A 12728-nucleotide genomic window follows, 5' to 3' on the forward strand; every position below is an offset into this window, starting at 1 on the left:
CCTGTAACGAATCGATAGCGTTTATTTTCTACCGGTACGTTAACAGGTCAGAAAGGCGTAATGTTTGACCAGCGACCAAATACCAAACTACTATGAGGTCATATCGTGGCACAACCACCTACTCTATCCTCCTCTATTAATCAACCATCCATATAAATTTTAGGTGATTTGACTGGAGTGCTTGATAACTTCTCCTAATTACGTTGCGTGCCAGCATAATATTGAGTGGTAACCCTTCTGCAAATGGCAACAATCGTAAGCAGCTAGCAGCTCACTGATATAAGCCTTAATGAGATCCTAATTCGACCATTCTATTCGGTTGATTAACATTTAAGGCTTCAGAATTCCCAATACTAATTCATAGCAGTGTCTACGAGAAAATACTTCGATATGTACTCCGCAGCTACTAAAATCTAACTTATGTTACCATTCCTCTTAGTGACTCTAAATCCGAACATGTTTCGAGAGCCTGTACCTAAGTCTAACTATATTTCGGTTCTTCGTACATTGATGTCAAAAGTTTCTTTCAAGAAACGCCCAGAATTTCAGGTGAACGGCGAGATTCAGCAAAATATTATCTATCGCTTTTCAGCGTATGGTCTTTCAGGTGATCAAATAGTTGTGCAATCGCTCAGCGGGGCGTTGAATGCACGGAGTGCTTCTTTCCCTTTCTCCCACCAGAAAACAAATATATTGATAGTTTGTTTGCAGCAATTTTTTTGCTATCGATGATCTCAGTGCAGAACTTACTGACGCACTTGGTTGTTTCCGTAAAACCTTGCTTCGTGGTCAAACCCAGACCCAGCCAGTCCTCCAATTATGCCTTGACACGACCCTGCAGATGAGTGGATTCTATGGAGACTTTGGGTCAGACATGATACTCAAATCACTCATAGAGTTTCTCAGTGCAAATAAGGTTGAAGTGGAGTTAGCAGGAAAGATCACACTTCTTAAAAGCACCCTAAACTTCCCTCGATACTTCCGTCTTAAATTGGTGATTCCGAGGCCTTCGCAATCTTCCCTTTCCCAACTAGGGACACAAAGACGATGGGTTAGGGCAGCATATCCTCGTACTACCCAGCCTTATTGAATTCATGGATTGTGGAAACGATGTTTTATCCCTCTATAAGGAGTCAATTTTGTCAGACGAGAGGGATAACTGCATTTATCAATATGCAGAAGCACACGATATCTCCGCTCTGGATTCCCTATCATAGTATGCAGATATGCTTCAGATGTGGGTTAACAATCTGCGTGCTACCGTATCGACACACCCACAATGGCAAGACCAGGTTGAACAGTTCATTGGGGTTCCATATATTCTGCAATCGCTATCATCTATCTGGCTTGCCAATTTTTGATGATTGATCTGGCCCTCAGTCTTTGTCCCTTCATGGCTGTAATCTATGACTTGAGTATCCACAATAGAGCCTTCGCTAAGTGCGGCTCTGCTTCTATGAATACTTCATGCTATTCTGTATAAACACAGCTGAACTGTAGTTGACAATCTTTTCCCTTGTTTTGTTAGGGTGGGCCAGTTTTCGTAACTGCCCAGGCTGATCCATAATCTACTGATGGCAGGTGCACCAAGTAAACGAGAAAAACTATGTCATTAGTCAGAGCAATATTGTGTGCCCAATAGGACTTGCCTTATATGCATGAGCCACGTCAGCTAAAGAGAGTGACCCCATACAGGTACGCCAAAGTTTTGGACATTATTTAGTACTTAACAGGTTAAAAGACTTGTGGAATTGGTCAGCGAGTTATCTTCAGGTTTCCTGAATGCATCTTACCGTTCAGTAACTCGCCTAAACACGATTAGAGGGTTTGTTCCGTCTGCGCTGATTGGTGAAGGAAGTCGACACCAGGTAACAGTCTCATACCAACCCTGCAACGAATCTGTGTTTGGACTTGGGATTTGCGAGGCTAACATGCCGGCAACATCTTGAACTCTCATGGACATTTAATCCTGTAACTAATTCTGAGAAGCCATCAGGGTCGACGAATGACGCCCGTCTTTGTGTGGTAACTGTGCTGACACTTGGACTTATAAAATACCTGCACGGGCTAGCGCGGATTGTGAAGGCCAGCAGCCCTGTTAGGGCTACTCGTTTCCATAACTGGAGAACTTTCATGGACTAGTTAAAAGTTTTAAATAGGTAGACTTTTATTGCAGTTACATATATATTCTTATCTAGAAAACCTCCCTATCTATCAGTAGTTAACATATGGAAGCTGTAAGAAGCATTTTATATGGAATACAAAGGTGCGGCACTCGACTGTGGAAATACAACACATGGCTAATTAAATACAAAATCCTGAATAAGATGACGAAATCACCTACCCGACTAGAGAAAGGCTTGACCCAGTTCCAAAAAATCAGAATCGTGACAAATTTCCAAAAAAAAGAACTGAACAGTTACTTCCCAGTGGTCTGTTTACCTCACGTCTGGGATAGTATCCAGCTGAAGTGCAACGCATACCTCGTCTCATTCGGCAGAAACTGTAAGATGTTGTCAATATAAAGTACCTGGAATACCGCTTTCCTATCGATCTTAGTTAGAGCTTATTTAAGGCTATATACGCCTTAATGTCACCGTATCGCGTCATTCCAATTGACTCTTATTTCTTATGTATTTAGTCTTGAATACTCGCTTAGCTAGAAGAATCAGACCTTCATATTTCTCTGGAGTTGATACTAGTCGATACGCTTAGGAGCAGGTCAACATTACCTCTATCTCTCAGCTCCACTGAAACCTGGCTTCAGGGCGGCACCGCTCCTCCTAGAACGAGAAGGCAACGGTCCTGACGTCCGTAGGTTTTCGCTCGGTAGGAATGTAAGAGACTCAGTTCGTTGAAATACTGTGATTCCTGGTGTTTCCACAGACGACATATACTTCCTTATTAGGTAAAGGGCTGGCCTGTAGCTGACTTATGGCTCCTTGCGCATCACTTCCACTGAATTCCACAACACCATCCAAGACCCAACAACAACTGGCCTGAAACTAGACCCAACGCTCATACGGACCACAGGTATTATATCTTGCGTAATCAAAAAAAAAATGCGCTGGTAGGTCACACAACATAAATCTGTGCTTAATTTTATATCCGTACTTTATGACCTCTCTTGCTGTCACTTCCACAACCATATTTTACGACTATTTCCAAATTCCAAATTATCTCTGGCCATCCGCGGGTGGCAGCGCGCTTCACCAATCTGTTATATAGCCATGACTTCTCTCTGCGCAATCAGTCGCATTCCGTCCTCTGATTTTCTCAAATGTGCCACAGAATATTGGCGAATTAGTGCTCCCTTCCAGGCAAGCAGTCCCATTAGGGAAAAGGCAAACAAGGCTAAGAAAGCCATCATACCAAACACCCACCCCAACCCAACTGCCTCCTCCCAGTGCTTAATAAAAAAAGGTACCGTAAGGCCCAAAGACAGCCGAAAGAAGTTCAGTATCGCTGCCACCTCTTCTGCATAATCAGTGAAGCATTCAACAACATAATTTATTGTTACGGGTATGAGGATATTCTCGCAGAAGCCACCAAGAAAAACAGCTAGAGCGAGAACCATGAAGTGCAGATGATACTGAAGCCCTGCACCAAACAGGCCAAGGCTAACCGGTAGGAGTACCATAGGGACAAGGAGCACTGGGAATAAACGGATTTCAGGTTCCCACATCCCCCGTCGAAACCGGCGACAGAACCAAATGGGGATGCGGTCATTAAGAAGAATACCATAGACTTGAGCAGCAAAGAGGGCCACCCAATTTGTGAATGTAAAGCAGGAAACTTGAAGTGGGGAGAAACCATAGCCGCCCTCCTCCTTAGGTGTTTGTAGAAAGACTGAGAGAAGTGTGGCCACTGCCACTGCCCAGCCAAAGGTAAGGAGAAGGAATGTCCCTGCGAGGAGAGTTACAGGTGAGATGGCCACGAGACACAGAGCCAGTAGATTGTGTTTCCCACCCGCTCGCTCCTGTGGGGAGACTGGATTTCCAGGGAAGAATGTGGCCACTCGGTTCCTTAACCAGGAGTGAGGCGGTTCTGCGTACGTCCTTGCATTTCCTTCCCGCGAAAACCCTGTCTCTTCAAGGAAAAGAAAGACCAAAATAGCCATAAGCCCTTCCAAGCCTACAGTCCACCAGAACTGAACAGGCCATGGTGCATATTCAACAATAAATCCACTCAGCGTAGCGCCTATCTGGGTCCCAAAGAGCGTGCACAAGGTGTAGCACGCAAACGCCTTTCCACGCTGGTGAAGAAAGAACATGTCAAGCACTGTTCCAGCCCCAAGTGTTGATGGTGCAGAACCAAACGTTCCCGCAAGCCACCGAGAAATAACAAAGGAGATGTAGTCATTCGTTCCTGTCATCGTAGCGGACCAAATACCGCAGCCCAACGTTCCCAGCAAGCCCCAGAAAATACATGAGGAGCGACCGACGCTTTTAGATAGCAAGGTCCAGATAAATGGCCCAGTAGCAAGTCCTGCGATTGCCGCGGAGATCTGCCTGTCAATTAGCCACAAAACCCCACTGAAACCTGCAAGGAACTTACCGAATAGGATATTTGGATTGGGTTCTTGTTGTAAAGCTCTGCCTGGGCAAAGAATCCAGACTGATTAGCCAGAGCCTGGGCTATTCCAATAAATGCTGATATAGACACAAGAGCGAGAATGATGATCTTTTTAGACATGGACCAATTCAGCGGGTCAGATGGATCTTCAGTTGGCTGGGGAATAAGGATAATCTCAGACGTGGCATGCTTGCACGTATCCTGCTGCACACCTTTCCCTGGCTCTGGAGCCTGATTTATCACCATCTCAGCTTGCAAAAATACGCAGAGCAGTGATCAGACTGGTGGGAGAGTAGCTAAGGAGAATTAAAATGGGTGGATATTCTCAATGTCGACTCTAATTAAACCCCGGATAATGCTCTCTAATAAAAGCTTAGTTCTTTGTTCTGGAAGGGCAACAGTATCATGTAAATAATAAATTCAGCTTTTGATCTTTGGAACCAACATTCAGTACCGTCTGAAAGATGAGACATGGCTTGAACCTTGTCATTAGCTTAAATGGCACGGAAGAACAAAAAAGGGTTTTTAGGGATTTGCTAGCGTTTTGGGTTTCCATTGTGTCCGTGTCCAATCGACCGTACTAATCAAAGTCAATTGCTTCTTCTACATTGGCAACAGTCGAAGCACCGACAAGGGAGGGCTTCGATAGGACCTGATTACTTTCACGGAGCATATAATGCTTGAGGACTGGCAGTGGTTTAGGGAAATAGCGACTAATAATAGTCTAAATCAAACATGAATGCTCTCTTAAATACAGTAAACGCATAAGTTCCACGGTGTCGCTAGCGATGCAGTCTCGGATATTATATGAGAGATATACAGTACTATTCAATATATTTCTACATGTTATGTCTGCTAAATTGCCGAAAGGACGTGTGAAAATCATCCATACTACCAATAGTCAAGCTGCTACGTAACACTGGCTGTTTCTAGTTTGTAGATTTTGTCCCAGAAACACCAAATATAGGGTACAGAACTAAACAAGCCGCGTCAAATTTTTCATGGTTGGTCTTATTATCGGTCAGACAGAAACTTCAACAAATACTATAGTCAGGGAAAATAATGCAGTTCGGCACATTACAGGTAATTCTGGTGTACAGTACTTGCTGAAGCTCTTAGATAGTTGGTTTCTGTAACACTTTCGAAGTGGTGTATTCAGAGCTCTATGAACATCTGCTTTCCTTCTCCTTTCCTATCCACTCTTCAAATGCTTTCTCAGCCTCATGAATGCTGTTATTTCCCAAAATTTGTCTCAAGTACATCATGCTGCCCCATCCATGTTCCTTACTGCCATCGACGTCGTCCCAATTGACTTTGGCAAGTGTCTCATTCCGGGCGTCACACTTCGGCCCGTCTTCCAGATGGAACAGTTCTCTGGTTTTCATCGCTCTTTGGACGTTAAGAGTGGTTTTATCCTTCCGGATTGACTCATAAAGCTGGAGGATTTCTGCTATCTTGGCAGCTCGATGCTCTGGGTTCTCTTTATTCAGATGACTCCTGGAGAATTTGCCAAGGAGAACACCCAACACCGCGCCGTCTTCTACGGCCATCGCAGCCCCTTGCGCTTGATATGGGAGGGTTGGATGACATGCATCGCCAAGAAGGGCTATCGACCCCTGCATGTCTTTGTTATCAGAAAGAACAGTTGTTCAAAAGGTTCCGCTATTTTACCTGGCACCAATTTTCCAACTCCTTTATATAGCAGATCTTCCATTTCAACGCATCATCGACCTGCGCTATAAGTGCAGTGAGCCTGAGGTTTCTATAAGTCAGAGCCACACGATTCAGACAAGTTTTAGTCGAGTCAAACCTGGAATCCCAGTCTTTGAATAATTCTCGCATCTCGTGGACATTTCCCGCAGCGCTGGTGACACCAAGGGGCAAATCATCAGAGCAACTTTCAGGTCAATCATTAGTTTTCTGTACAGAATGGGACTGGCTGTAGATTTGTAAGGGTTTTGGATTTTGCAGCATACATAAGGACCAAATTGAACGTGGCTCCGTTTCGTAGGGGATATAAAACTGCGTGTTGGCGGGGGCCAAGCCAAACACGAACGGAGAGTTCCTCAAGGACAGGGTCTTGGAGATGTTTAACTCGTTCCTTTGGAATGGTTGCTCGGTACGCTAGGTCTCCAGACTCAATAATTTCTGCATGATATCCGAGTAGCTCATCACGGACCACAGACCGTAAACCTGGGCTCATTATCGAATCCTGTTGTAAGCGTCCAGTACAGACGCGGCAAAATAAATAAGAACTTACCGTCTGCACCAATTATTATATCGGCGTAAACTCTTTCTTGAGAAGCAAGAAGAACAGAACTGTTCGCAATATCAACAGCGACAACCTCTGAGTTTAGTTGAACCACAGCTCCCAGTCTCTTTGCTTCCTTTAACAGGACATTATGGTAATCAGCCCTATGCATTACGCTGCCTTTTGGTTAGTGTCCGCGCTTACGGCGATCCATTTGTTGGAGTGAAGTGAACATACCACCAGCTCTGCCCGAAATGCTTGTTGTACCAGGCATCGCCAGGGTGGATGAGGATCGGATTTCCACCAGAATACCTTAGCAGACTACGAGTAGCGACTTTGGTCGCACCGCCATCGGCCAGATCCGAAATCAGGCCATAGTGGTCCATGACGCGCATTGCATTCGGAGGCAACTGGATACCCGCCCCTATCTAAAAGGGTGTCAGATGAAATCTCAATTGCATAAAATGTATACGTACCTCACCTAACTCTTGCGCTTTCTCAAGAATCCTCACAGCAAGACCTGCTCTCAGACAGGAGATTGCGCACGAGAGTCCTCCTCCAGGTTTATCAGATTTTATTCTATATGCTAGATTCGATCAAGAATACGTTGCACATATCGTACCCAAACCACAGCCAACAATCAACACATTTAGCAAATGGGTGTGCCCATTCTATGAGAGAACTACTTGTCAACTTCGTACGTGCACTAGGACCAAGGGTCGGTGCAGGTTACTAGCCTTACTGTGAGCTTTTGTAGCCATTCTAGTCTTTGTCTGGTTATCCCAAGATCGCGAGGTAGGGAAGCATGGAAAAAAAATGTAAATCAATATTAAACGGCACACGCAGGTGCACAAATAACATGTATTATTACTCACATTTATAGAGGCAGTGAAGTACGCTACTACACAGTACAATATTCCGCATTTGCAGTTCTCCCAGCAAAGTCTGATGTTTCATCTAGCCATCACTTCCCATATAAGTCGTCTGGGCCCGTGTTTGTAGTTAGTGCATCATGAGAAACTCTGGTCCAGTGTGCGCAACCCAACCAAACTCAAACAGACGCTGGTCAAGTTTCAAATTAGTATCATTTTTCATAAAAGCTTAATACACCTAACTTTTGCAGTGAAACATGAGAGCAAAAACTGTCTTAACTGTCAGTTCTGAAAAATCCCTCAACTTACTCAACCCAGTAAAGTTCTGGAAGCGAATAGAGCGTGCTGGACTAGCTTAATCGGGGTTCGGAATAAAATTAAATCCAATCAATTGAAGTCGATACATCAAGGCGCTTAATAACTAAAGCAGATTCTGTTACATGAACTAAACATTGTTTCCGTTTCCCCAACACCTGCAGTTGGTGCTGCTAAGAAGATACTGGGGGGGGGGATCTCAAAATAGCTATTGGCGTAAGTTCAATCTTGGTCGTATCACGTATGCCGGGATCCACTTGCAGTCTGACAATTTCTTAGCAACATCTTCGTAATAATAAGGTTGGAACCAGAATCGTAGCCAGTTTCTTGGAACATAGTTTCTTAGTTAATGTTGTGTCAGCAAATTGTCAGTGAAATGTTGGAGATCCTGCCGTGCCACGCATGCTGCTCATTGGCCGACCAAATAAAACTAATTTCAGTATCATCGCTTTTTGCCCCCGCCAAAAGTCTAGGTGGATAAGATAGCAGCAATATCAGCTGCTTGAGCCACGTATACTTTGAGCACCTAGATCTCTAGAAATTTAGAGAATTTGCGAAGGATATCGGTTTGTTAAGGCTGTGAACAAAGGTGACATTATCTATTATCGCGGATACGACAAGAAGCCCTATATCTGTCGTCGAAGAGATTGAGCTTCTTTGGTGGAGCATATATCGCCAAAGATGCTGAAAACTTCCAAAAAGAGGCCAATCAGCCAGGCGCGACTATGACAGATATTTCTGATAGTCCCGGGGGAGGACTTTTAGCAGGCGCAATAGAACCTTCTTTTATGTGGTGGATGAGCCGGAAGAACAGGGACGTCAGCCGAGTACATGGCGCCCCCTGTGCCGCGCATGAGTCCCAGGGGGCCCAATACACCATTCTAGAAACCACGAAATGGCCAGTTCCAACAGTACCTACTTGCGTAAGGACGAGCGGATGCTACTTTGTCCGACGAATTCTTCTCATAGCATGTACATATCAGTGGTTCTGTTGCGTATTTATTTTTAAATTTGAATGGATTGCATGCAAGGAGGCTTTCCTGGTACGTAAGGTCTGGAATCAGTACTCCAGTAGAACAATAGCTCACATTCTCTACAGACTGAATATTGCTGAGAATCTTCAATTACTCACTGTTGGTCGAGCTTTGCCAAAAACATCTTTCTTCAGGACGGTAAGAATATTGAAGCATCTGTCGCTTGCCCTTGAGGATGGCCCACCAGCAGAATTTCTGTCCTGTAAGTTTTGACTCAGCAGATCACCTTCAAATTGCTTTGAAGGGCCATGACGCAAAATTGAGACAGGCAACATGGCTATCGTTAACTACAAGGCTTTCCCGATAGGTCCGTCTGCAAACTTTATTTCTCCAGAAATGACAGTGGGTCGTGGGAGGAATGAGACTGACTAAAAACATTAACTTAACTATTAAGGATTCTCTGGTTCCTAAGGTTCTTATGGCCCATTTCAGGATCCGCCAGATCCGAACTTTACGTTCAGTGCTGTCGTCCGCCATATGCTACCCGTCAAGGATCTTAAACTCCAGTTAAACTTCGGGAGCGCTCAGCATTATTGATCATTAGATAAGCTTAGAGATCAACCCAAATCTACTAAGGCTTGTTCTGGATGCCAGGCAACATTTTGTAGGGTGTTCGTGTTTACAGCCAGCCATCTTTGTAAAATGCAACCGGCGTATGACTTCCCATAAATAACCCTACAGAGCGAACGATTTTTATCGAAGTCAAATTGCTCATAGTGACAGAAATCCTTTTATTTTGAACCAGTATGGAAAGCACCCAGCCTAGTGCACTCCTGGCTAGTAAGTATTTCCTTGGAAAGAGTACAATCTAAGATGTGAGCCTGGTTTTGGAAGAGTCATGTCCACTTACATTATCCCAGGGCAATTCTCCCTTGATGTGGTGACCAAGGTTCCCTCAGATATGCCAAACATTGCACATCCGTGTACCAGCAGTCAAAGTGATGAATTTGTGCCGATTGGTAAACATAAAATCCTCGTCCTGGATGTGGGGCCTGCAGCTTCAAAGCCTCCCAGGAGGCCTGGGGAAATATTAGAGCTGAGTATCAGCGGACAGCTTCAACGTGTCCTTGTCCGAAATTTGATATTGCCCGACGGCCTGGATATTGATCCTTCCAGCAACCGCATGTTCTGGACGTGTATGGGAACCCCGGGTAAAAGAGATGGCACCATTCTCTCAGCCGACTTGGATGGCGGCAACATTCGAACTGTTATCGCTCCAGGAGCAGTCAACACCCCAAAACAGCTTGCGATCGTCCCTTCTACGGAGCAATTGTATTTCTGCGATCGTGAAGGCCTTGGTGTCTGGCGGTGCAAGTTTGACGGCTCATGCCTCGAAAGGCTTATACAGACCGCGGATGAGTATAACAGTCAGGATGCGTCAAATGGCAGGAATTGGTGTGTTGGCGTCGCGGTAGCTCCAAGACTGGGCAAAATCTTCTGGACGCAAAAAGGCCCATCAAAGGGTGGAAGCGGGCGTATCTTCTCCGCCAACCTCGACAGTCCTACCAGTCCGATCGTGGAGTCTCGCAAAGACGTTCAGTGCATCCTGAGTGGTCTTCCAGAACCTATAGATCTCAAGGTGGATGAATCATCCCATACTCTTTATTGGACAGATCGAGGAGAGCAGCCCTTTGGTAATACATTAAATAAAGCTCTCCTGGATGAAGCTGGTATGTTCGTGCCTGTCGATACATCCATGGGATACGAGATTCTGGCTCAAGACTTTAATGAGGCAATTGGCCTGGACTTAGATCCCACAAACAGGTGCGCATATGTCACAGACCTTGGTGGTACCCTGTATCGATGCGATCTTAACACTGGCCACAAAGAGAGCATCCATATCGACCCGAGCCGTAGATTTACGGGAGTAAGGTACATTTATGCATGATAGAATAATTATAATGCTTCTTGAAGCTTGAGAGATTTCCCTGTCCACGTGTCTTATCACAAATAATAGGCATAATAATATGTGTTCTATCCCTGCTAGCTATTAGATGGTACAGAACGGAATAAAATATTCTGGCGCAATTGGTTAGTTCATTGTTTCTGATCTCTCGCCTTCGATGATCTGCAGGCTGACACAACTATAAATATGTTTGTATGCCTATTTATAGATTATCATTTTCTGTAGGTGAACTTCGAGCTTCACTTTAAGGCCTGTGATGGCTTTGTTACGCTGTATTTTGGTATGCGGCATCAGGGGCGATACAGGAGGCACGGTTTTTTGTAAAGACAGTAGCTGAACAGCCTAACTAGAGGTCACGAACGGCATATTTAGCGCAAGTGGGCATGGCACCACATCAAGAGCTTGTTCGTTGTAATGATTGTATTTTCTCGCTTGGAACCATGAGCTGCCAATTGAATAGAGGCACACCAGAAGAAAAAATATTGAAATTTGCACCTGGTCATAACCATTATGCATATACCTTTGGACGTCATGAAGGGTGGAGCAGTCCAGAAAGATACAAGATGCAGTCCTAGAGAAAGGCTATCCCTGATTGAAATGACAATGGATCACATCCCACAAGGATCTATAGAATCACCTCATTCACTTTCCTACGCACACATATCCGCCTCGATTTTTGTACTCTAGTCATGTCGCTTATTCCGTAGAAGAATCACAGATATCTCACTAAATAGACAGAGGAGGCAGGCTGCAGTAAATGACCATCCGGTGTCGACAGCATCGAACAAGAGCGGTTCAAACACCGCACTGACGCACGACAGGTTATGCGCACGAGGTTATTGATAGCAACGCCAACAGCTGAGTTGTATGGTGTAAATTCAGTGAGCATAGTCATGGTCACATTGGAGAGCATCATTCCAGTGAAGCCATACAAAAAGTTGCCAATCAACGTTAGTTGATGGCTAATGGGTGGGTATATTAATAGATCGATAGAACTTACTGGTACAAGCCAGAATTCATGCTTGTCTGCTGTCCATCCCCACCACAACAGCGCCCCCGGAAAGAGAATCCCCACTAACAAGCAATTCTCACCGAGAGGTCCACGGGACGTAGAATCAGGTTACTATGGTCGTCGAATCACCCCTCTTTCTGTGCAGTCTCTGCTCAAAGTGTCATGACGATTACGATGACACCACAGATATTTAGTTTACTTTTTAGCCTGACGATCTTAACTTTTTCATTGACTTTAAGTTGAAGGACCTTGTGAGACGACACCATAAGGAACAGGCAAGGAACACCACACGGTGTTTCCGATGCATTACAGTATAAGATGCATCAGCAAAGCATACTGCCAAGCCTGGATAAAGGGGTCTTATATTTCCTGCTGCACTTAACAATCTTGTTGCTGCAATTCGGCGATTCGGCGAGCAACTATGATTCTGGGCAGTCCTCGAATCGCAAAACTACCGGTAGAAGTTGCTCGAAAGCTACAGATTCGGAAGCTACAGATTCTACGATGTCTCTACTTTAGAGATGACGAGAAAGCAGTGGAGATCCAGTATAAACTGAAGCGGGAGGAAGGGTTTATGAAGGTCGCTGAAGGGAGGGTGTCCAGTTATCTAGTAACCGCAGCGCAGAGGAATAATTACGGGGTTCTCTTTTTCAGATCTGGAGGGCCCACGTATCAAGAGGCGGCGGATGTTAGAAAACAAGCTGGCTATAAATTCTCTCTCATGGGATTGGAATTTTGGTCCTACTTGGAGCACCGAGGATAA

At 44.9% G+C, this 12728-nt stretch overlaps 4 protein-coding genes across 4 annotated transcripts; 2 read left to right on the forward strand and 2 right to left on the reverse strand.

Annotated features, from left to right (window-relative positions):
* Positions 1-3220: 3220 nt before the first annotated feature.
* Positions 3221-4821, reverse strand: ATNIH1004_007765 (uncharacterized protein; the record flags this gene model as incomplete). The annotated part of the gene is made up of 2 exons (XM_033572384.1): positions 3221-4507; positions 4558-4821. The coding sequence occupies 2 exons, from the start codon at positions 4819-4821 to the stop codon at positions 3221-3223; spliced, it is 1551 nt and encodes a 516-aa protein (XP_033425699.1).
* Positions 4822-5738: 917 nt separating this feature from the next.
* Positions 5739-7587, reverse strand: ATNIH1004_007766 (uncharacterized protein; the record flags this gene model as incomplete). Its single annotated transcript, XM_033572385.1, has 8 exons — positions 5739-6191; positions 6247-6328; positions 6386-6472; positions 6552-6768; positions 6836-7002; positions 7064-7254; positions 7303-7346; positions 7569-7587. 8 exons carry the CDS (start codon positions 7585-7587, stop codon positions 5739-5741), a joined length of 1260 nt encoding a protein of 419 aa, XP_033425700.1.
* Positions 7588-9793: 2206 nt separating this feature from the next.
* ATNIH1004_007767 (putative 3-hydroxyacyl-CoA dehydrogenase) lies at positions 9794-10935 on the forward strand (the record flags this gene model as incomplete). Its single annotated transcript, XM_033572386.1, has 2 exons — positions 9794-9827; positions 9908-10935. The coding sequence occupies 2 exons, from the start codon at positions 9794-9796 to the stop codon at positions 10933-10935; spliced, it is 1062 nt and encodes a 353-aa protein (XP_033425701.1).
* A 1451-nt stretch (positions 10936-12386) lies between these two features.
* Positions 12387-12728, forward strand: ATNIH1004_007768 (uncharacterized protein; the record flags this gene model as incomplete). The annotated part of the gene is made up of 1 exon (XM_033572387.1): positions 12387-12728. One exon carries the CDS (start codon positions 12387-12389, stop codon positions 12726-12728), a length of 342 nt encoding a protein of 113 aa, XP_033425702.1.

Source organism: Aspergillus tanneri, assembly GCF_003426965.1.
Source record: "Aspergillus tanneri strain NIH1004 chromosome Unknown AapTan_7_pilon_pilon_pilon, whole genome shotgun sequence".
In the NCBI taxonomy this organism is placed as follows: Eukaryota; Fungi; Ascomycota; class Eurotiomycetes; order Eurotiales; family Aspergillaceae; genus Aspergillus; species Aspergillus tanneri.